Source organism: Saccharomyces paradoxus, assembly GCF_002079055.1.
Source record: "Saccharomyces paradoxus strain CBS432 chromosome XII sequence".
In the NCBI taxonomy this organism is placed as follows: Eukaryota; Fungi; Ascomycota; class Saccharomycetes; order Saccharomycetales; family Saccharomycetaceae; genus Saccharomyces; species Saccharomyces paradoxus.
Window position 1 is genome coordinate 781,951 of NC_047498.1, and position 23,705 is coordinate 805,655.

Below are 23,705 nucleotides of genomic sequence, written 5' to 3' on the forward strand. Positions count from 1 at the left end.
AAAAAAAAAAAAAATTACCATGAGCAACGAATATTAAATTGTAAATTATTTAGACATCTTTCTATAATATGTTTGCCTAACACCCTCAGTTTATATACTGCGTACCTCTAGGCTAAAATTATACGAGGCGACGATAGATTAACAGGATAATGACAGAAACTTTAAAAGAGGCTTTCACTTGAAGAGTTTTCTTCAGCTATAGTCTCCAATGCCACCTTACTCCTCTTTTTACGTTTATGTCTACTTTTCAAACCACTTCCCGTAAGCAACTCCTGCATTTCTGCCTCCTGTGCAGCTTTGAGCAAATCATACCTGGTGATTTTATCAGGCTTATTGCTCACGTATCTACCTGAACCAACAACGTTAATATATTTCCATGGACATGCTACCCACTCTGCAATGTTGGAGGCTGAATTAATTGTATTTTTTGAAACTAACCCGATGGGACAGTTACTGACTGACTGCATTATTAAAAGGAGAAGTTATGCTTTAGTGTTTTTGCCCCTAGGCTTGCTATGTTCACTTCAACAGGTAACAGAGAGACACAAGGAAAATAGGGCAGTTAATAATTATCTGCACCAACTTTATATGAATACATCTTTACTTGCATGTGTTAATTAAGCCTTCAGCACATGAGCATCACAAAGAATCACAAGGAAAAGATTGGATTACTTAATATCGAATAGCAGTCAGCCGCGGAAATGGAAATCTTAGTAATAAAATTTAATGTGGCACTGCTACAACTTGACGGTGGGCTGCTCCAAGAAACCCAACTGATTCCGCGGAAATAGACGGACATTATTACAAATGCTAAGAGTATTAGCAAGAACGGCTGAGCCCTTTTACTTTCAGCCGGAAAATTTGCAAAAAAGATTCAACAGATAAGCCGCTTTGCTAGTAGTGCAATACCTTATGTTTTTAGTGGAAGCTAAGGATGGTTGAGAATATAGGTACGCTGAGAGGGAACTATCAATTTTGATGTAAGTACTAATCAGGGATACCTGCTCGTTCGCCTCGCCTCAAAATTGACTATCAGTGAACAAAAAGTTCAGAAAGTTCGGCAGATGAGGTGTGTAGTCGTTAAATATGTAAATTTCTATACTTAATACTCCCATTTTGAGAAGAGCTAATTGCGTGTTGAGCAATGAAAAAAAAGTTCTATCAAAAGTATCTTGAGGAAATGGAATGTGTACGGGGAATGCCATGTGTCATAGGCTCTATGGAAAGAATATTAATATTTGGTGGGGGAAACGGAATGAAACTAAACAAAGCATAAAAAAATCTAAAAAAAGACAAAAAGAAGATAGAGAGAGAAAGGATGAGGATTATTGATAATATAGTATAATAATAAAAGAGAACATAGAAAAGAAGAAAGAAGAAAAAAAATTAAGATGTACTTTAAAAAAAGGGAAAAAATTCTAAAAAGTGCGATTGGAATTAGAAGAATGCAGATATTTTGTTTTCTGTCCCAGGACGGAGAAGGTAACAAAATCATAAAGGTAAAATAACAAATTAATTATGATCAAAGAGAAATGCTCTTTGTAAACCTTGGTTTGTAAATGCGTTGGTAACTGCAGCAGATGTTAAGAAACAAAGATGAAAAAAACCAGAATCTGTCTGTAAGTTTTATCGTGATTATAAAGATAATTGACGCTTCTGTTGCTCCCTGGCCCATCTTGCAGTATCTTTTGTAGCTTGACTAAACAATTGGCCACTCCTAGTTCTTTTAATGTAATCAATAACCCAGTCTTGTCCATAAAACTGTTTGATTGAGCCGTCTGGAAACATAGAGGCTATATCACCAATCAATCCGACTGCTGCTCTTGAGGTAGCATCCTCACTGTACAGCTGAGGATCTTCTGCAACCTGTGCAATGAATTGGAAGATAGTACCAACATAAGGGAACAAAGCTTCTGGCTTGTCATGAAGTCCTGCTACTATACCAACATAAGCATCTAGTACCGCTTCTAGTACTTTTATCTGGTAGTCAAGGGCTTCCAATGTGCCGTTTTCAGGCTTTGTATTTTGTGCGGCAACACATAACGCCATGATATCGTTTAGGTAGGGGATAAAATCAGCGCCTATATTAGAGGCAATATCACCAAACACACTCAAGACAGCAGGTTTCAACTCTCTTCTCGCGTTCGGATTCGAGATCATTTGAGCCAGAACATTCATCATGGCATCGGAGTATTTTCTGAAATCTTCTTCTAGCGAATTTGAAATATCAGCAATGAAGCCCACTGCTGTAATTGAAACTGGAGAATCTACTTGATTCAAAGCCTTTAATAAATAGGGGGAAAACGTTTCCAAGTATTTTTCAAAACCTTTACCCAAAGAAGCAGCCAGAGCTGAAATGGCATAAAACACATCATCTTCTATAAACGCAGAATCCTTTTTTTCCAACAATCTGAAGAACAGGCCCATAAGCATGTCAGCAACAGGTTCTACGCTACTTGGACTTTTTCTAATAACAGCAGCTAGGACAGTCAATATATTTGATTGCAATTCTTGTAAACTTTGAGCGTCTTCTAACGTTAGTTGATTTTCATCAACACTCATTGTCTGTCCTAATTTATCCATAACAAACGTGGAAATTGAAGCAGAAGTTTCAGCTACCGTGTCGGTGGCGTATTCAACCATTGTTGTCAAGGCTGAAAAGGCGGACGCACGGGCATTAAACTCATTATCAATTCTATTTGCTGCACCTATCAAGCCATCTACAAGAGCGGGATAGAAGTTATAGATTGGAGATGGAGTAGCTTCCGCTAATTGTTCCACTAAATTGATAATGGTCCAAGAACAGTTTGTGGCCACTTTTGGGTGATCTTGTAATCCAATTAAACAGGCTTGAACAACGCCTGGAAGATGCTGTTGTGGGTCAATAGATTCAGCAACAGAATCAGCAATTCTACCAATACACCAGGCAGTAGTTTCCTTAACTTGTAAGGATTGGTCGTTCATTAAATTCAAGATAGATGGCAAAGCTTGGTGAACGTAATAGGTTCTTTGGACCTTATCGGGACCATCCATAATAGAACCAAAGGCCATTACAGCAGCTTCACGATTCCTCCAGTTGTCAGCAGTAATATTTTGTTCAACAAATTCCAATACAGGTTCCAAGATGTGATTGCCACAGTTTTGAGCAAACAACTGTAAGCACGCACCTGCGGACATGGAAACATTCCAATCGTCATCTTCTGGATCTTCGTTTTGTCTCATTAGAAGGTTCAATAAATTAGGAACAACGTCTTTGATAGAAGAAAGAGCGAAATTATAACTTTGTAAAGGAGATTGAGGAAATTGTGCGAGTTCATAGGCAATATCGATTTCCTCTTCACAAATAGTGGACCAGAATTCCACAGTCATGGAAGCTACCTTATCATTTGGAGATTTCATTGTGGCTATCGTCAACGCATACAGGGCTTGCTCCATGTAAGGTTTCATAAATGTATAGTATAGTGACATGATTTTACACAAACAACCAAAAGCGGCTGCTTGAACTTCTATATCTTCAGCTTGGGTAGCTTCACAGACGACTTGCATAAGGTAGTTTCTTTCACCTTCACGTTCCATGTTATTTTTGATAAAAATTAAAGAGTCTGCAAGAGCATTCAGAGCTGCCAGCCTGACTGCTTTGGAAGTTTCCGTAGATTGCGCACCCTGGACAATAGCAATTAAGATGTTGTTTGATGAAGAAACCAAGGCTTGACTTTGAGGGTCAGCACTTTCACACATATATCCTAAGGCCAATAAAGAGGCTCTCTTAACATTTTCTGGTTGTTCTGCACCTGTATTGTCGACCATAATTTTCATCAGTTCTGGCCATGCGCCATGGGGCAACTCAATATCTGCTATAGCTGCAATCAATTGAGCTGCAGCATTTGCTATACGGGGTTCTATGGAGACCAACGCGGTGAGCGCATTAGTTTTGATTTGGTTTTTGGCTTCTGGGCTAACTTGTGTAATCCAACGTTGTGCAAATTGCTGGGTCTTCACGGAGTCTTTAGAAACCAGCTCATTCTTTAGAGTTAGTGCCGCTAGGATACGTCCTTCTAGCTTTGTATTCTCATCGATAAGTACTTGCGAAGAAAGCCCTGCAAATTGTAAAAAGTTGTCATTAGATAATTTCTTTAATTGAGTTTCACTAGTCAACCGAATGTTTTGGTCGGGACTTAAAATACTGTTCTCCAATAGTTGAGCAAATTCAGCGGTGGACATTGCTCCTTGTGTGATATGATGGATTACTGTTAAATCAGTTTTATTCTACCCCTAAAAAGCTTGTAAATATAAATACAAAAAGGACAGATAATTCTCCAGTAAAATTATCCTTTACTTTTTAATGATATCTGTTCTTTCACTTCAAAAATACAAGAAAAGAAACTGGAGAGTTTACATATATTTGCCTCTCTTCGCAGTTATTTTTCTTTTTTTTTTTTTTTATTTTTTTCCTTGGTTCTCTCATCCAAGTTTTTCCTTATTGCCTTTCCAGCAAAATTCGAAAATTTTCTTCCTCGTCAGAGAATTCTATCCTCGTTTAACGTGATACAGTTATCGGAAGATTAGTAGGAGGTAGTCTGCGACTGACTGTTAATTTGATCGCTGCTGAGGAATGCTGGTCATGTATGTATCGGGACATGGTTGCAACGTTTTCGGCAAAAACAAGAAGCACCGGTAACGTGTTTTGTGTTATGCATACCTGCCGCATGTAAATTTTACTATTTTTGCTTTTTTTTTATTTGCCATTTACTTGCATATAGATATATATATATATATATATTTCTGCCTACTTGTCCTCCTTTGGCATGCCAACTCTGTGCTTTTTCAATTGCTCGATTGCAAAGAAAATTAACATTGTGAATGGACCCAGTCTTGTGAAACTTGGTAACCACCCACGGAACATGAAAGAGGGACCCTCTTTGCGGACAGCGTCGGCAAGGATCTTCAAAGCCGGTTGATGGTCTCCGCTGCCGTTCATGATACGTGTCTTCATGACGTCTGCTGGAGAACAAACGGTGGTGGCCACCAGCCCAGCCAACAGCGATGCGGTCAAGTGGGTATAGTTCTTGGATGCGTCGAAGTCTAATTTTGTGACCAAGTAGTTCTTAAACACGTCATATGTAACGACCTGACTTGCAGTCATCAGTATGCCCCTAACCATGTTAGGTTTCCAACCAGTAAACAAGGTCTTGAATCCACCCTCGTAGCGATATATCTTGTATACACCATCGAGAGCGTTTTTGTAGTTTCTTCTCTTAGCTGCTTCTAAAGCAGAATCGTTCTGCATTCTAATGTTTACAACATCTGCAAAATTCCCTGCAAGACCACCGATGGCACCACTGAACATAGAGCAAGGTAACAGATACGCCATATTAGTCAATTGGTCGCGTGGAACTACATTCTCTTTCAACAGGTCGTAAGCACCAAATCTCACCGTTGTGTATGTACATTGCCGCAACACAGCAGCGCTCAGACCGGAATACAACCCCATCACACCTTCATTCGCCAAGATGTTCTCCAACATCTTGAAAAGTGTGGGCTTGGGCATGGGAGCCGCCTGCAGTCTGACTTTGGCCAAGTCCAGAGGATGCGTCACCATGGTAGCAAAGATACCCGCTGCACCCCCGTACCACCATGGATACTTGATGTTCTTACCGGCAGACTGTTTTGCGTTCGTCGACATACCGTCCAGTTGTTGTGTTATGTTTTCAACACTTTCCAAGCAAGAGAAACGAACATCTACATATAAATATGCATATATATATATATATACTACAAGCCGACCGCCCGATTGTTACCTGCCCCCACCACTGCAGCGTAATCGCTTGCCAAAGACCAAACCTTGCAGCCCTTTTATACAAACATGCCTGCGACGTACAGTGGAGAGGGCCCTTTCCTTGGCACACAACAGAGATTGCGACGCGATACCTTCTGCGATCGTTCCTACTATCGCGGCCTCAACTCCAACATCGACAGCGGATGCGCTGTTCTACGGATGCGGTCACGCATCCGCAAAGAACGATTAAATTTAGGACCCCCGGCTTTGAGGATAGTCTTGCCAAGAGCCCACAAAATAGAACGGTTGGTTGAGAACGACATGGATGCGTTTGGCGTATCTTGATCGCTCATATATAGTGGGGCGGGATGCTCATCCTACGGAAAGCACAGCTCTTTTCACTCAACGAGGTTATGCCTTTCATTTCTCCACGCCGTTTTTTTTTTGGCGCCCTTTTTGATAAAGAAAGCCTGTCCCGTAATCGTGGCTTTGGCAGAGACAGAGGGTGAGCGAGAGAGCGGGCGAAACCGAGACTAGATTCCGAGTAAGGATTGCGATGGCATGAAACAAAACCGAGAGGCACACAATGAATGCGAGCGAACAGGGTGTTCGCAGCTTGCACTCCTTGTAAGCATACACATGCACTGATATAGACATATATATACAAACAAATATATCTATATATCATAAGGTTACCGTCTGTCTCTACTTCACATAAAATTAGAGAACTAACGCAACAGTATACCATTATAAAGACGCATAAAAAGCAGTTACATCATGATGGACCATACCACAAATGAACCTTTAGCCGTTGAGGAGTCTCCACTCACCCCAAACGTGTCTAACCTGAAACCATTCCCCTCTCAAAACAACAAAATATCCACTCCAGTGACCGACCATAGGAGAAGACGCTCATCCAGTGTAATATCACATGTAGAACAGGAAACTTTTGAAGATGAGAATGACCAACAGATGCTTCCTAACATGAACGCTACCTGGGTCGACCAGCGAGGTGCGTGGTTAATTCATATTGTCGTAATAGTACTGTTGAGACTCTTCTACTCCTTGTTCCCCGGGTCGACACCCAAATGGACATGGACTTTAACAAACATGACGTACATCATTGGGTTCTATATCATGTTCCATCTTGTCAAAGGTACACCCTTCGACTTTAATGGTGGTGCGTACGACAACCTGACCATGTGGGAGCAGATTAACGATGAGACTTTGTACACACCCACAAGAAAATTTTTGCTGATCGTGCCCATTGTGTTGTTCCTGATTAGCAACCAGTACTACCGTAACGACATGACGCTATTTCTCTCCAACCTGGCCGTCACGGTGTTTGTTGGTGTTGTTCCTAAACTGGGAATTACACATAGACTAAGAATATCCATTCCCGGCATCACAGGCCGTGCTCAAATCAGTTAGTGAGCTCTGTCTGTACGCATATATATATATATAAACATATACATATATATATATATATATATGTATACTTTACATAACTGCCATACATCATCATCTTTTTTATATTCTCTCTAATGCGCATTTACATCAGAGTATACGTCAAATCTTCTTTGTTTCGTCAAGGGAACTGCTTGTCTGAATGACTCAATGACTTCGGGATCCAACTCAGCATAGATAATCTCTTCTCCTTCGCCAGCTTCAGCTACGATCTTACCTCTAGGGTCCACCACTATGGAGTGGCCATAAGCATGGTAAGAACTTTGTAAATTCCTTGCTGGAGAACATAACATCACATACACTTGGTTGTCGACTGCCCTGCTCCTTGCCAGTAAATGCCAGTGCAATGGCCCCGTGACCGTGTTGAATGCGCTGGGATAGATCATTGCAAAGGCCCCCTTGCGTGCACTTAGCATCGCCAGTTCTGGAAACCTCATATCATAGCATATGCCCACGCCGAACTTACCATATTTCGTGTCAATGGTAGTGGACTTCTCTCCAGGACTCAAGGTTTCACTTTCATGGAACGATATACCGTTGGGAATATCCACATCAAAAAGATGGACTTTCCGGTGCTTATCAATCAACTTCCCATCCTCATTGAAAATTATGGAGGTGTTATAGATCTTGTCTGTCTTTGGGTCCAATTCTGGAATCGTTCCTCCTACCAAGATGATTTTAAACTTACTAGCTAAATTGGATAGAAACTGAACTGACGTTGAAGGCTCTTTCGGATTGATAATTTCCGAATACTTTCTAAACTGATCAGTGGAATACGGAGAATTGAAGCATTCTGGCAATACGACCAACTTTGTATCCGGCTGTTCCTTCATAGCCCTTTCAATGAACGTTGCCGCTCTTTGAAGGTTGGCCATTTTGTCAGGACTAGAGCCTGACAACTGGACCAAGGCGACTTTGAGTTTTTGTGAAAGGATTTTCGAAGCACTCATATTGGCGATCTTGTACACCCTCCTGCTATCTCAATAGCTGTATTTTTACAGGATTCAAATCAGATTAGCAAGATATCATATAACACTATCGATAATTTCAATATCGTTTTCGTGTCTGATGACGTGTCTGTTCATTGATAAGGCCCGCCGTGGCTTCAGATAGCAGAACGGGACGATCAATGGTTTTATACCTTCCATGCTAACTACGTAATCATCCAGTTCCTGGATTTATTCTTTAGATGCACAGTCTACAGTCAAGAATTTTGATCAAATTTTTGCATCCATGCATATGAAATAGCCGCCGTCTCTGCTTAAGTGCCTGTTTAGCAATAGTTTTTTCCTACCACACATGCCATGGCACAAGTTTTGTACCATTTCCTCTACGTTTACTGGGTTTCCAATACTAGTTCTGTAAGGTATCATTAGGTCCAAATAAAAGGATGCTTCACGGAGATATGTTACCCGCGCTATTTCACGCGGCTCACTTAAATTAGAGGTGGAATTTGGTATATTCTCCTCATCTGGTGAAGTGGGTGATCTGACAATTCTTTAAACGTTGCTTGTAGTTACTTTTTGTCGCCAACTGGATGTCATCTATACTGCTACCTTTATATTTCTGCGTTCAACTAGCGTTTATAAGGTTGAGGAATATAGAAACTGTGTTCTTATTCACTTAATTCAAACCTGTGGTAATACCTTCCTTATTCAAAATAGTAGGAGAAAACAGTGTCGGGAGAAGTCAAATGCCAGATTTAAAGTCTAAGACTTTATCAAACCAATCTTTAGGAGCGGCTATTCCGCCAGAAATCGTGTACCAAATACTTACATACCAGTTCAGAGATTTGTTAAGAAATGATCATCCAGGTACAGCAGAGAAGTTTAACGAAAATTTAGCTACATTTGTCAAAAGTAATTTAACTGTTAACAAGACATTTTCCCATATTTGTCAAGTTCTCATTTATAGATATTGTAATTTAACTACTGCAAAGAGGTTTCATGGTCTTTTACAGACTTTAAAGGGTAATAGATGCCTTTGCAATAAGGTTGAAGTAGCTGATTTTCAAGAATTAACGTCCATTGGGCTGGGGAGGTCTAGCGAGATGAATAAGATGATTAAAAATTTAACTAACGAAACTCTTCTTGAGTTTCTGATGCTCACTAAGGCAAACTTAAGAGAATTCTTAGCATGTGAAAATATTCAAGACGATTTGGACGATAGTATCATAAAGTACATTTTATCTCCAGGAAAAGTCTTGAGTGTAGTGGATTTCTGTGGCTGCTCAGGCACTACTTTCACAGAAAGTTTTATTAAGGCCCTGGACAAATACTACCCAAATAAATCTATTGACCAGTATCGACTAGAACCTACTCAACAAAATTATCAGATCACCTGCCTAGGCCTAAATGATTGCATTGATCTGCCATCACACGTCCTTTGGAAGATCTTGAAAATGTTACCAGAACTACAAAAGCTCGATTTGTCTCATACGTCTATTGATGATGATACTTTATACCATGGCATTCCTCACTGGAAAAATTTAACTCACTTTTCCCTTGCTACTTGCCTTCAAGTTACTCCAAGAGCAGTTTTGGAGTTTTTTAGTCATCATCCAACAATTACAGATCCCGATAACACTTCCACATTAGAATGGCTAAACGTCAGTGTCATAGCTCATTCCTCATCTTGGAACGAGGTGCATACAATGTTTTTGCTAAAAAAACTCTGTCAGCATGGTCATAATAAGACTTTACAATATTTGAATATTGGCGGTTTGCCGCTCCATGTTGCACCTTCATTCAGCGAGGATCCTATCAGCGAATCCACCTATTACTACCAATGCCGCGATAGCTTACAGTTTATAAAGTGGAATTTCCCCAAATTGAAAAGTTTGAGTATAAAGGGCAATAGTATCCCGATATCTACGCTGGTAGAATTTCTAACACCAATTGATCAAGACCATCCTGATTGTGTCCAAAAATTGAAGTTTTTAAATATTTCTGGTAATTCGTATGTTAATAAATGGACTATTCAGGATTCATTACTATACACTTGTTCTCCAAGTTTAGTCGCGTTGGAGGTTTCCTTTGAATCCTGGCAACAGATTGAAAAATTAAATGATAGGCGTGAAATTATTGCATATAGATATAAGAATCCCAATTCGGTAATTAAAGATATTTCAACGGCCGAACAAGTGAAATGGAAATGTTACATCGATTCTTCTTATGGTAGGAGATATTGGTTGTATAAGACGGATCAGTTTTTAAATCGCGATGACTTGGAATCTAAGTCAAATCTAACTAGGTATGATTCCGAGGGCCACAAAATTATAGAAATCATAAACCAGCCAGATTTCCTAAAGTTTGCCCAAAGTAAAATCATGCTTGGTTGCGGTCTAGTTCCACAAAGTGGTATCAGACGTAAATTGTGTTATAGAGATTTAAAGCCACCAGTTTCTCAATTCCTGAACAGAAAAGGCGCCATCAGTCTTGGTGATACTCCACTGCCAATAATTACTCCAACATTACCTCGTGGTGGATGGAGAATCATTCACAATGAGGATGAAAACAATAACAATTATGTTGAAATCAGTCAAAGTCACGTGACTGCTACTCCAAGAAGGAATCCTCTGTTGAGCAGACCCCCTTTAAGAGGCAACGATAATTCTTCTTCCGCCAACCCATTTGCTATCAATGTTTCTCCTGCATCTCAAATCAGAGATGGGTTGTACTGGGATAGGTCGGTCCATGATTTACGAGAGCTATCATTGCAAGAACAAAGAATTCTAGAGTTAGCTGATGAGCAGCAAGAACTAAGAACAATTGCAAACTATGAAGAAACTGACGATGAATATTTGCACGATCCTGACTTGCAACGAAGGAGATCCCAACTCCGGCTATTCGAAAATTCGCGGTCACGTTCAGGAAATAAAGCGAGACCAAGCTTAACTGGTGAACATTCGTCTTCGGGATCGTTTCTGTCATTCTCCCACTTTAGCCATCTTCACAAGCGTAAAAATTATTATTTAACGCATCCTGATGAATTTATCTATGATCCAAAGGATCCTCTAACCACTCAGAGATATAGGTTACATTTTGAAATAGTCAACGAATATCAGGTTTTTGGGTGCATTGAGCGTGGAATGTATAGATACTACAGTTTAAAAGCATAGAAATTTTTTTTTCTTTTCACTTCCTTATCCTTCCTCCGCTCTCGTCTTGTGTATAAGATTTCTATATATGGTAAAATATTGCATACATCGTCTATCATTTAGCCAGACCTTTCGTAAACGAATTTAATGATTGCAGCATATTCCCTTCCCTAAAATCAACAGATTGAAGAATGCCTCGAAACGCAATGTGATTTTTGAGTTTTCCTTTTTTTTTCCTAAGGGAAGCCTCTCTCCTCCGAAAAAGGTAAACATTGCGAAAAAATGATCCAAAAGAGAGCATAAAAAAACAACTAAAAATGATTTACTCATCCGCTTTCTGGAGAGGGCCAAACCTGATAGTACTGACGCTAGTAATATTGGAACAAAGTTCATTGTGGTGTGTTTTTTCATTGTGCGTTAGCGATACTTGCAAAAAGTCATTATAATTTTCAATCACTTCCTTCAATTATCAATACCCCATACTAAGAACAGGCAATAGGTTTTGGAAGAGAAGAAATAAAGATATCCAAGGACAACTGGAAGCTTTCCAGTGGCGTATCTATTTTGTTTGAGCTTCTAGCCGTCGAAGGAAAGATTATTCAATTGCTCTTTTAATATTCATTATTGACGATTTTTATTTCTAGGCGATTACCGGTATACGTTTCATTCTATTGATAAGAAAATAAATCCAATTCCATTCGCTTATTTTATTTCAACATTAATTATAATTTTTTTCATAACTCTAGCAGTTTTTTTCTGGCTTTAAGCATTTTTGACAATACCCATTATCCTCTTTCTACTTGACATTTTTTTCGATTCTACATGAAGTATGATACAATCAGACGAAGATAATTTAGACTCTTCTGAAACGACAGCATCAACGTCTTATAGTGCTACTTCATCCACATCATCCAGAGCTCAGCCAAGGGCATCCTTATTTTTGGAGAATCTTGATGACGCACATGGGAATCCTGATGCAGGCATAGAGATGGCTACTGTTGCCTATGAGAACACAAGTAGAGGCCAAGGATTTGCCGTATATATAAACAATGAAAGATTTTCTCAAATAATGGGGGCATCCACAAGTTCTAGCTCGAGTAGCGCCTCGTCCTCTATTACACAATTTCACGATACCCATGATAATAATATACCAAGGAACACTACAGTAGGGCCAACTTCACTTCGACGAGATAATGAGGAAACCGCACCATCAAGGAACGTAACTCCTTCACAAAACGTAGCGGTACGACCAGAAAGGGTAATAAATTCACCATCTTCGCAAAGATTAAGTTGCGCACTGACAATATCAACTTCAGTTCTCATGGGAGAAGATGTTGAAGGAAGCCCTTTAGAGCAAGAACATAGTAGGGTCGTATCTTCATTGTACTCTTCTTTGGCGAATCGCGGGAACGACGAGCCAAAGAATGGGACACCACCACGTCCTACTTCATTTGAAGCTAATGAAACAGCGGAACACTCATTTTTTTCATACCATTATGACGATACTTTAGAACCTGATGTTGAAGAAGCAGTCAGACTAACGAAGAATAAAAATTCCAATGTCAATTTTATAAGCTCAACTGGCGGTGAAGGTCACGGTGAGGTCCAAGATGGAGACAGAGATCAATATGAACTTGTGAGCGAATCGAAGTTTATACCACACAAATTAAAAATTCCTGAGAAGGCTGGATCAATAAAGTCATCGTCAAGTGATGATTCGCATTCGCTTGATGCACCAGCTACGTTGGCAAGGAGGATTAAAATTCCTCAGAGTCCGTCCTTAATCGGTAACATATTGATTCCTTCACAGAATAGTGATAGTAGCAGCGAAAACTCCCCCAAAGACCATATAGGGCATAATAATCAAGAAAATTTTCATTCGACGTCTATGCGTAAGTCCTCTACATCCTTGGAGGAAGAAGGTCCACCAATTGGAGTTCCTTCAATTCCCGTCTTAAGGAGTGTGTCAGGGTCAAGCAAATGGGCGAGGACGCCTTTACGCTTAGAATCTGGAAGTTCAACTAAATCTGACCCATTTTCACGCTATGAAGGACATAAGACGCCCTCTCCGTTAACCAAAATAAACAACAACAAAGATAAAGCGCTACCAGAACATGGACAATTTCTTGTGTTAGCTCCAATTAAATCCCAAAGCTCAGAGTCATGCGCAGAACAGAACCCTATTATAGAAAAGCCAGCTCGAAGCATACGACGAAAGAACAAAGAAAAGGCAGATATCAGGAAAGAAGACGGAGATGATGTTGGAAACATAGACCTGGAAGCAAGGATGCCAATTCAGCATATCGACACCGCGTCCATCCATTCGTTTGATTCAGGTCAAAATGGATTCAAGGACGTTTACAGCATTGGAAGCATTATTGTGATCATCCTATGTTGTATTATGGTGCCACCGTTATTTTTTATTATTGGTTGCGGCTCAAGAAGCAAATTGGTTTCAGACTATAGATTAATGAGGTTGCTCATGAATAAAGAACACCGAGCGGCTTTGCTGCAAGGATTCATATGGGATGTCGATTTAAGGTGGTTCCGGATGTTTTGTCTGATCTTAGGGGCTGCCGAAACAGTGATTGTGATGGCCGGTATTGCTATCGGCTTTGCCGTGGGCATCACACGTGAATGATAAACTGTTTTACTTATTTTCCTTGTACAGAAAGTAGAAGGCTTGTAATAATATTGTTTATCAAATAAGATAAAAAACAAAAAATTGTTTTGTCTCGTTAAAGCTATATATATATAAATAGGGGTCTTTCATTAATTTATATATATAAAGATATACTTGTGTACATGTACCCGTAAGTAGCAAAAGAAACATGCATGAGGACATGGCCTAAATTATTATTCCGAGATACCCGTTTAAGCGGTAACTTTCTTTTCAATCAAGTCGAATAGAGTGACAATATCGGCAGAGAATTTTCTGATACCTTCGGACAATTTTTCAGTGGCCATAGCATCCTCATTCAAATCAAATCTGAACTTAGATTCGTCGCTAATGTAAGAAATCTTGTCGCCGGCTTCCTTCTTAGCGGAGGCAGGGTCCAAAACTCTTGGGAAAGGTTCACTGCTGTTCATCAATTTGTCTAACAAACCTGGAGAAATTGTTAGATAGTCGACACCAGCCAAATTTTTGATTTCGTCAGTGCTTCTGAAAGAAGCACCCATAACGATGGTCTTGTAACCGTACTTCTTATAGTAGTTGTAGATTTTCTTGACAGAGACAACACCTGGGTCGGCTTCACCCTCGTAGTCTTTACCAGTGCTGGCTTTGTACCAGTCTAAAATTCTACCAACGAATGGGGAGATCAAAGTGACTTGAGCTTCGGCACAGGCAACGGCTTGGACGAAGGAGAACAATAGAGTCAAGTTACAGTGGATACCGTCCTTTTCCTCCAATTCTTTGGCAGCTTGAATACCTTCCCAAGTGGAAGCGATTTTAATAAGAACTCTTTCCTTGGAGACACCTTCTTGTTCGTACAACTTAATGATGTGCCTAGCCTTTTCGATGGTAGCTTGAGTGTCGAAAGACAATCTAGCATCAACTTCGGTGGAGACTCTGCCTGGGACAATTTTCAAGATCTCCTTACCGAATTCCACCAACAATCTGTCTACGGCACTTTCTACTTGCTCTTCGGTGGTCTTACCATGCTTCTTACCGTATTCCACGGCAACATTGATCAACTTGGCGTAAGTTGGTTGCTTGGCAGCAGCCAAGATCAATGATGGGTTAGTCGTGGAATCTTGAGGTTGAAACTTAGCAATGGAGCCGAAATCACCAGTGTCGGCGACAACCACAGTACCGGAGGACTTCAATTGTTCTAAAGAGTTGTTAGCAACCTTTTGTTTCTTTTGAGCTGGTTCAGACATTATGTACACGTATATGTGATGAGTTCGAGAAGTTTTTTACTACCGTACTAAAGTTTACTTGAAAAATTATTTACTCGAGAAACAGGAAGCCAAGAAACAAGAAAAGAGGAAAACACGCGAGTTTGGAAACACTAAAGTACAAGCACACACACACGCACATATATATATATATATGTGTGTGTGCATATATATAGGAAGCCTGCGCATGTTAGTATATACGATTCGCTGGAAAAGGGGCCGTCGACCAAACGTGACTTGGCGAGTTGGACAAATTGGCCTCAATATGGCCTAATCAGTCATTTTTAGTTCCGCTTTATTCCCGCCATCTTTCAGGCCACGAGGGTAGCTCATAACGCCGCGCTAATGCCGCCGTGCCACAGCAGTCAGCACCTTAGTGAAAACAGAAAGATAAATCGCAGCTGTTCCGCTAGCGATATATACGTATATATGTCTTCTTCAGGATGAATCATTTATTGAAGTTTCGGTTCTAGTTTTCGATTTAATTAGATTGTTCATTGAATCATAATAAATATGTAAAAAATATATAGATTTGAAGCTGCCTCAAAAAAAGCACGGCTTCCTAGTGTACAGATGTATGTCGGATGAAAAAAAAATTTGAAAATGTGATATTGGGTCAATTCAATTGACTATGACTTGATGATGTTGCAAAAATTCCAAGAGAAAAAGTTTCCAGCACTTGATTATTGTTTTCCTCTTTATTGGTTTTCTGGTCTCAACTTTCTGACTTCCTTGCCAACCTTCCAGATCTCCATGTTTCTGATGGTGTCTAATTCCTTTTCTAGCTTTTCTCTGTAGTCAGGTTGAGAGTTGAATTCCAAAGATCTCTTGGTTTCGGTACCGTTCTTGGTAGATTCGTACAAGTCTTGGAAGACAGGCTTCAAAGCGTTCTTGAAGATTGGGTACCAGTCCAAAGCACCTCTTCTGGCGGTGGTGGAACAAGCATCGTACATGTAGTCCATACCGTACTTACCGATCAATGGGTATAGGGATTGGGTAGCTTCTTCGACGGTTTCGTTGAAGGCTTCGGATGGGGAGTGACCGTTTTCTCTCAAGACATCGTATTGAGCCAAGAACATACCGTGAATACCACCCATTAAACAACCTCTTTCACCGTACAAGTCAGAGTTGACTTCTCTTTCGAAAGTGGTTTGGTAAACGTAACCGGAACCAATGGCAACGGCCAAAGCTTGGGCCTTTTCGTGAGCCTTACCGGTAACATCGTTCCAGACGGCGTAAGAAGAGTTAATACCACGACCTTCCTTGAACAAAGATCTGACAGTTCTACCGGAACCCTTTGGAGCAACCAAGATGACATCTAAGTCCTTTGGTGGTTCAACGTGGGTCAAGTCCTTGAAGACTGGGGAGAAACCGTGGGAGAAGTACAAAGTCTTACCCTTGGTCAACAATGGCTTGATAGTAGACCAGGTTTCGGATTGAGCGGCATCGGACAACAAGTTCATAACGTAACTACCTCTCTTGATAGCATCTTCAACGGTGAACAAGTTTTGACCTGGAACCCAACCGTCTTCGATGGCAGCCTTCCAAGAAGCACCATCTTTACGGACACCAATGATGACGTTCAAACCGTTGTCTCTCAAGTTCAAACCTTGACCGTAACCTTGGGAACCGTAACCAATCAAAGCAAAAGTGTCGTTCTTGAAGTAGTCCAACAACTTTTCTCTTGGCCAGTCAGCTCTTTCGTAAACAGTTTCAACGGTACCACCGAAGTTGATTTGTTTCAAACCACGAGTAGTGATCATTGGCTTAACGAAACGGGCAGCTGGTCTGCTGTAAGCAGCAGCACGGGTGGCCAAAGCAAAGGTTCTCTTAGCAGTGATGACACGGGAGTTGCAGATCAATCTGGCGGCTTGAGTTCTCAACATATTGTACTTTTACTTGTATTGCTGGTAGGGTAAAAAAATATAACTCCTAGGTCTAGGTTGTATATATGTTTTTGTCTTGCTTCTATTAAAGTAACAAACAAGAAAAGGGAAAAACTCAGGTGTAAAAGCCATTGAGTCAGGTTAGGTCATCCCTTTTATACGAAATTTTTCAATTTTTTTTCCAAGATTCTTGTACGATTAATTATTTTTTTTGCGTCCTGCGGCGTGATGACAATTTCGCCTGCTGCAAGCTGAGCGGGAACGGGCTCAAATTTGGGCGCGCACTAATTGCCTAAGGCGGATGAGTCACTGACAGCAACCGCAGAGCTCGTGACTCCTACTGGGTAATATTGAGAGTAGTAGACCCGGTACCGGAGGAGACCGCTATAACCGGATTGGATTATTGTCTCAGCGTCACATCAGCGGCAACTAAGAAGTTTAACAGCAACCACGTTCATCGTTGGAACTAGCCTTATTGTCTTAGTAAGGTGCGGCGGATTCCGGGGCTTGATGTTCCACTTCTCACGGTAGAGTGGAAGAATAGACAGAGAAGGGTTATAATGTAAATTTCATAGCTTCCGGAGTGCTCATATTCATAGGAGTCTTCTCAGGGTCAATTCGATGAAGGGCTAAGTTATATGAAGGGTCCGTAGAGGAATTTCTTTTGTTAAATATGCTTGTTTTGATATTCCCGTCCTGCCCTTTGGATTGGCGGAGAGGGAATTTAGTGCTAGTTTGTGTATTGGTCCTGGAAATCAATAGGTGAAGCCTGCTTGAAAGCCGTAGGCTTTCCTCTGGCATTATTAGGTCTTGGCTACCAGCCTTTGCTATTATTCGAGTCTTTTGTACCTTACCGCCGGGTAAGAGAGAATTTAGGGATACAGAATCTAACAAAAACTAAATGGGTCAAGCACTATCCAAGATTAACTCCGTTTAATCCTTCTGTGAGAGGCAAAATGGTCTCTTGTTCACTTATAACTTTCTTATTCAAGTTAGTCCACCAATTTTTTATCTCACAACATCAAAGAAGTAAATAAATATAAAAAGATGTCTGTTTGTTTAGCCATCACAAAAGGTATCGCAGTTTCTTCTATAGGCCTCTACTCTGGTCTTTTGGCTTCTGCTTCATTGATTACATCTACTACTCCACTGGAGGTTTTAACAGGATCTCTATCTCCCACTCTAGCCACTTTGAAAAATGCGGCTACTGCCTTGGGAGCCTTTGCATCGACTTTCTTTTGTGTAAGCTTTTTCGGTGCTCCTCCCTCACTAAGACACCCTTACTTATTATATGGTATGCTTGCAGCTCCATTATCTTCATTCGTTCTGGGGTGCGCTTCCCACTACCAATCCAGAAAGTACAGTAAAGTATCTAAGGAATCTTCTTTATTTCCCGAAGACAGCAAACCAGTTGCTTCCGAGCTGAGCGATTCTATTATTGATTTGGGCGAGGACACCCATGCTCCAAAGAATAAGTTTCACGATGAGAAGCCTGCCCCTACTGCAGTATCAAAGCCGGCAGAGGCATTGCACACTGGTCCCCCAATCCATACTAAAAATCTAATCGCAGCAACTGCTATCGCTATTATTGGCTTTGTACAGGCCGTTATTGGTGTCTACGGCGAAGGACAATTTATCTAGTGGGTTTCTCGTTCACTTATTTATTTCTTTTACAAGAATCTTGTAACTGTTTGAATTCGACTCCCTTCTCTCCCCAAAAATAAAGTGTGTAGTAAATTGCAGTTTTTTTATATATTCTTATGAGTTACTAAATATCAAAAAGATGGTGCGTTTAAAATTGCGCATACACACACGCATGTACATGTATACATAATAATACATCATAATATACATATTTGGACGTGTTCTTGGCACTTAGTTTATTACTGTCACTGGCTTTTCTCACCCGGCCGACAGTCAGGCAAAAATTCGCATGTTAAAGTGAGAAATTAGAGAAAACAACATAGCTGAAAAAGTATTGGAAACAGTTCAATACGTGATTAAATATATAGCACGTCGCGCACAACCAGACGAAGCGGAGAATATTCTATATTAACAGTGCATGATGCCTGATGACAATGCAAACTCATCCACTCAAAGCTCAAGCGCGTTATACAAGGACCTGAGGAAAGAATATGAATCTCTTTTCATTTTAAAGGAAGATTCCGGATTAGAAATTTCACCAATATTCAATGTCCTTCCACCAAAAAAGGATTATCCTGACTACTACGCAGTGATCAAGAACCCAGTATCTTTCAATACCTTAAAGAAACGTATTCCACACTATACAGACGCTCAACAGTTTATGAACGATGTTGTCCAGATTCCATGGAATGCCAAGACCTACAACACAAGAGATTCAGGAATTTACAAATACGCGTTAGTTCTTGAGAAATATTTAAAAGGTACAATCTATCCCAACTTAAAAGAAAAATATCCGCAGTTAGTGTATCCTGATCTGGGTCCACTGCCCGATGAACCAGGTTATGAAGAGTTTCAACAGAAATTAAGAGAAAAGGCTGAAGAAATAGCGAGAGCTAATGCGGCCAGAGCTGATTCAAACTCTTCAATGAATCCTAACGAAGCAGCCAGAAGGTTAAGAAAGACCCGTGCGGCCTCAGTCAAAAGAGAATCTGAACCGGGAACCGATACAAATAATGATGAAGACTATGAAGCCACAGATATGGATATTGATAACTCCAAAGATGCTGATTTCCCCGATTTGATAAGAAAGCCACTAATAAATATTAATCCTTATACTCGGAAACCATTAAGAGACAACAGGTCCACCACTCCATCTCACTCAGGCACCCCTCAGCCATTGGGCCCAAGGCATAGGCAGGTTTCCAGGACTCAGGTAAAGCGCGGGAGACCACCAATCATCGACTTACCGTATATCCAAAGAATGAAAAATGTTATGAAAGTTTTAAAAAAGGAGGTGCTAGATAATGGAATTGGTCTAACAGATCTTTTTGAAAGATTGCCCGATAAACACAGGGATGCGAATTACTACATCATGATTGCTAATCCAATTAGTCTTCAAGACATAAATAAAAAGGTAAAGACTCGTCGCTATAAAACATTCCAGGAGTTCCAAAATGATTTTAGTCTTATGCTAACCAACTTTAGAATTTCACACAGAGGTGATCCTGAAAGTATAAAAATTTCAAATATCTTAGAAAAGACCTTTACTAGTTTGGCAAGATTCGAATTATCTAAACCTGATAGAAGTTTCATTCCAGAAGGCGAGTTGAGATACCCTCTAGATGAAGTTACTGTAAATAATATATCATACCACGTGGGGGATTGGGCACTTCTTCGAAACCAAAATGACCCTCAAAAACCTATAGTGGGTCAAATATTCAGATTATGGAAGACTCCAGATGGGAAACAATGGTTAAACGCTTGTTGGTATTACAGACCCGAACAAACTGTGCATAGAGTGGATAGACTATTCTACAAAAACGAAGTCATGAAAACAGGACAGTACCGTGATCATTTAGTGTCGAACTTAGTTGGGAAATGCTATGTAATTCATTTTACAAGATATCAACGTGGTAATCCCGACATGAAATTGGAGGGTCCGTTGTTCGTTTGCGAATTCCGTTATAATGAATCAGATAAAATTTTCAACAAAATTAGAACTTGGAAGGCTTGTTTGCCAGAGGAAATTCGTGATTTAGACGAAGCTACCATTCCAGTAAATGGTAGAAAATTCTTCAAATATCCTTCCCCTATAAGACATCTACTGCCGGCTAATGCAACGCCCCATGATCGTGTTCCTGAGCCAACGATGGGTTCTCCTGACGCACCACCATTGGTTGGTGCCGTTTATATGAGACCTAAGATGCAGCGTGATGATTTGGGGGAATATGCAACTTCTGATGACTGCCCCAGGTATATTATCAGACCTAACGATTCTCCAGAGGAGGGCCAAGTGGATATAGAAACAGGTACCATCACCACAAACACGCCAACAGCAAATGCTCTCCCTAAAACAGGATACTCAAGTAGTAAACTGGCCAGTTTAAGATATAATAGGTCTTCTATGTCGTTAGACAACCAAAATGCTGTCGGCCAACAACAAATACCACTATCAAGAGTTGCTTCCCCTGGCGCGGGAGGCCCGCTTACCGTACAAGGTTTGAAGCAACACCAATTGCAAAGATTACAGCAGCAGCAACACCAATACCAACAACAGAAAAGATCTCAAGCATCACGTTACAATATTCCAACCATTATCGATGATTTAACATCACAAGCATCAAGAGGTAACTTGGGAAATATAATGATCGACGCTGCCTCCTCGTTTGTTTTACCTATTTCGATAACAAAAAATGTAGATGTTTTACAGCGTACCGATCCGCATAGCCAAACCAAGAGATCTGGAAGAGAAGAGATGTTTCCATGGAAAAAAACAAAGGGTGAAATATTATGGTTCAGAGGACCTAGTGTAATAGTAAACGAACGAATAATAAATTCAGGAGACCCACACTTAGGTCTGCCACTGAATAGATGGTTCAGCACCAACAAGAAAAGAAAACTAGAATACGAAGAAGTAGAAGAAGCCATAGAAGATGTGACCGAAAAGGACAAAGAAGATGATGGCTTAGAGCCCGACGTAGAAAATGAGAGAGAATCTTTGCCAGGCCCATTTGTCCTTGGATTAAGACCCTCGGCTAAGTTCACGGCGCACAGACTCTCATTGTTGCGGCCTCCTTCGCCATCTTCATGATCATCTTTATTGTAAAGGCGATTATAGCATTATTCTTCCCATCGCGTATTACCCTCCGCGAGCAGAGTCAAACTTCAAATAAAGCAGGAAATGAAATAAAACAGAAGTTATTATATAGAAGAAAGTCGTCTATAGATTTATTATCGTTGTATCAATAGTAGCCATATAAAACAATTACACTTTCATTCGGAACATTTCAAGATTTCTTCCCCAAAGACCAAAGCATATCCAGTGTATTGCTACAACAAGAGCGAAACGAATTAAACTAACCGATTTAATATAATATGTCCGACTACGACAACTACAGCACGCCATTGTCTTCTAGATATGCCTCAAAAGAAATGTCAGCCACTTTTTCTTTGAGAAACAGATTTTCTACATGGAGAAAACTATGGTTAAATTTGGCTATCGCTGAGAAGGAATTGGGCTTAACTGTCGTTACTGATGAAGCTATTGAGGAAATGCGCAAACACGTCGAAATCACTGATGATGAAATTGCAAAGGCCTCTGCTCAAGAAGCCATTGTAAGACATGACGTTATGGCTCATGTCCATACATTTGGTGAAACCTGTCCAGCTGCAGCAGGTATCATCCACTTAGGCGCTACTTCCTGTTTCGTTACAGACAATGCTGATCTAATCTTCATTAGAGATGCTTACGATATCATTATTCCTAAACTTGTTAATGTCATTAACAGATTGGCTAAATTTGCCATGGAATACAAGGATTTGCCCGTGTTAGGTTGGACTCATTTTCAACCAGCACAATTAACAACTTTGGGTAAGAGAGCTACCCTATGGATACAAGAGCTATTGTGGGATTTAAGAAACTTTGAAAGAGCTAGAAATGATATTGGACTACGTGGTGTTAAGGGTACTACTGGTACCCAGGCATCATTTTTGGCATTATTCCATGGTAACCATGATAAAGTTGAAGCGCTTGACGAAAGAGTTACTGAATTATTGGGTTTCGATAAGGTATATCCAGTCACCGGTCAAACTTACTCAAGAAAGATCGACATTGACGTGCTAGCTCCTTTATCTTCTTTTGCTGCTACTGCACACAAAATGGCTACTGACATAAGATTATTGGCCAACTTGAAAGAGGTTGAAGAACCATTCGAGAAATCACAAATTGGGTCCTCTGCTATGGCCTATAAGAGAAACCCAATGCGTTGTGAGAGAGTCTGCTCCTTAGCTAGACACTTGGGTTCTTTATTCAGTGACGCGGTTCAAACTGCATCCGTCCAATGGTTCGAAAGAACTCTGGATGATTCTGCTATTAGAAGAATTTCTTTACCAAGCGCATTTTTGACGGCTGATATTCTATTATCCACCTTGTTGAATATCTCATCTGGTTTAGTTGTGTATCCAAAGGTTATAGAAAGGAGAATTAAGGGCGAGCTACCTTTCATGGCCACTGAAAATATCATTATGGCCATGGTAGAAAAGAATGCTTCCAGACAAGAAGTGCACGAGCGTATTAGAGTACTTTCTCATCAAGCCGCAGCAGTAGTAAAGGAAGAAGGTGGGGAAAATGACTTAATTGAGCGCGTAAAGAAGGATGAATTTTTCAAGCCTATCTGGGAAGAATTAGATTCTTTACTAGAACCATCCACTTTTGTTGGTAGAGCCCCACAACAAGTTGAAAAATTTGTCCAAAAAGACGTTAACAATGCTCTGGAACCTTTCCAAAAGTATCTAAACGACGAACAAGTTAAGTTAAATGTTTAAAGGCGTTTGCATGTACGAATAATGTGTTTATTACCCTATTATATGTTACTAATGAATAAAACAACAATTCTTTACTTATGTACATTCAAATAAAATTCTTAAATAGAAG

At 40.2% G+C, this 23,705-nt stretch overlaps 12 protein-coding genes across 12 annotated transcripts; 6 read left to right on the top strand and 6 right to left on the bottom strand.

The window, feature by feature from the left end:
* Positions 1 to 161: 161 nt before the first annotated feature.
* On the bottom strand, positions 162 to 467 carry CIS1 (Cis1p; the record flags this gene model as incomplete). The annotated part of the gene is made up of 1 exon (XM_033912192.1): positions 162 to 467. One exon carries the CDS (start codon positions 465 to 467, stop codon positions 162 to 164), a length of 306 nt encoding a protein of 101 aa, XP_033768083.1.
* A 1,168-nt stretch (positions 468 to 1,635) lies between these two features.
* On the bottom strand, positions 1,636 to 4,221 carry KAP95 (karyopherin beta; the record flags this gene model as incomplete). The annotated part of the gene is made up of 1 exon (XM_033912193.1): positions 1,636 to 4,221. One exon carries the CDS (start codon positions 4,219 to 4,221, stop codon positions 1,636 to 1,638), a length of 2,586 nt encoding a protein of 861 aa, XP_033768084.1.
* Positions 4,222 to 4,786: 565 nt separating this feature from the next.
* Positions 4,787 to 5,683, bottom strand: DIC1 (Dic1p; the record flags this gene model as incomplete). The annotated part of the gene is made up of 1 exon (XM_033912194.1): positions 4,787 to 5,683. One exon carries the CDS (start codon positions 5,681 to 5,683, stop codon positions 4,787 to 4,789), a length of 897 nt encoding a protein of 298 aa, XP_033768085.1.
* Positions 5,684 to 6,553: 870 nt separating this feature from the next.
* ORM2 (sphingolipid homeostasis protein ORM2) lies at positions 6,554 to 7,207 on the top strand (the record flags this gene model as incomplete). Its single annotated transcript, XM_033912195.1, has 1 exon — positions 6,554 to 7,207. One exon carries the CDS (start codon positions 6,554 to 6,556, stop codon positions 7,205 to 7,207), a length of 654 nt encoding a protein of 217 aa, XP_033768086.1.
* A 110-nt stretch (positions 7,208 to 7,317) lies between these two features.
* NIT3 (putative hydrolase) lies at positions 7,318 to 8,193 on the bottom strand (the record flags this gene model as incomplete). The annotated part of the gene is made up of 1 exon (XM_033912196.1): positions 7,318 to 8,193. One exon carries the CDS (start codon positions 8,191 to 8,193, stop codon positions 7,318 to 7,320), a length of 876 nt encoding a protein of 291 aa, XP_033768087.1.
* A 743-nt stretch (positions 8,194 to 8,936) lies between these two features.
* LUG1 (Lug1p) lies at positions 8,937 to 11,363 on the top strand (the record flags this gene model as incomplete). Its single annotated transcript, XM_033912197.1, has 1 exon — positions 8,937 to 11,363. One exon carries the CDS (start codon positions 8,937 to 8,939, stop codon positions 11,361 to 11,363), a length of 2,427 nt encoding a protein of 808 aa, XP_033768088.1.
* Positions 11,364 to 12,171: 808 nt separating this feature from the next.
* Positions 12,172 to 13,983, top strand: BUD8 (Bud8p; the record flags this gene model as incomplete). The annotated part of the gene is made up of 1 exon (XM_033912198.1): positions 12,172 to 13,983. The coding sequence occupies one exon, from the start codon at positions 12,172 to 12,174 to the stop codon at positions 13,981 to 13,983; it is 1,812 nt and encodes a 603-aa protein (XP_033768089.1).
* A 233-nt stretch (positions 13,984 to 14,216) lies between these two features.
* TAL1 (sedoheptulose-7-phosphate:D-glyceraldehyde-3-phosphate transaldolase TAL1) lies at positions 14,217 to 15,224 on the bottom strand (the record flags this gene model as incomplete). The annotated part of the gene is made up of 1 exon (XM_033912199.1): positions 14,217 to 15,224. The coding sequence occupies one exon, from the start codon at positions 15,222 to 15,224 to the stop codon at positions 14,217 to 14,219; it is 1,008 nt and encodes a 335-aa protein (XP_033768090.1).
* Positions 15,225 to 15,940: 716 nt separating this feature from the next.
* ILV5 (ketol-acid reductoisomerase) lies at positions 15,941 to 17,128 on the bottom strand (the record flags this gene model as incomplete). The annotated part of the gene is made up of 1 exon (XM_033912200.1): positions 15,941 to 17,128. The coding sequence occupies one exon, from the start codon at positions 17,126 to 17,128 to the stop codon at positions 15,941 to 15,943; it is 1,188 nt and encodes a 395-aa protein (XP_033768091.1).
* Positions 17,129 to 18,175: 1,047 nt separating this feature from the next.
* Positions 18,176 to 18,769, top strand: ATG33 (Atg33p; the record flags this gene model as incomplete). The annotated part of the gene is made up of 1 exon (XM_033912201.1): positions 18,176 to 18,769. The coding sequence occupies one exon, from the start codon at positions 18,176 to 18,178 to the stop codon at positions 18,767 to 18,769; it is 594 nt and encodes a 197-aa protein (XP_033768092.1).
* Positions 18,770 to 19,190: 421 nt separating this feature from the next.
* On the top strand, positions 19,191 to 21,863 carry RSC2 (Rsc2p; the record flags this gene model as incomplete). Its single annotated transcript, XM_033912202.1, has 1 exon — positions 19,191 to 21,863. One exon carries the CDS (start codon positions 19,191 to 19,193, stop codon positions 21,861 to 21,863), a length of 2,673 nt encoding a protein of 890 aa, XP_033768093.1.
* A 284-nt stretch (positions 21,864 to 22,147) lies between these two features.
* Positions 22,148 to 23,596, top strand: ADE13 (adenylosuccinase ADE13; the record flags this gene model as incomplete). The annotated part of the gene is made up of 1 exon (XM_033912203.1): positions 22,148 to 23,596. The coding sequence occupies one exon, from the start codon at positions 22,148 to 22,150 to the stop codon at positions 23,594 to 23,596; it is 1,449 nt and encodes a 482-aa protein (XP_033768094.1).
* Between the last annotated feature and the right edge of the window lie 109 nt (positions 23,597 to 23,705).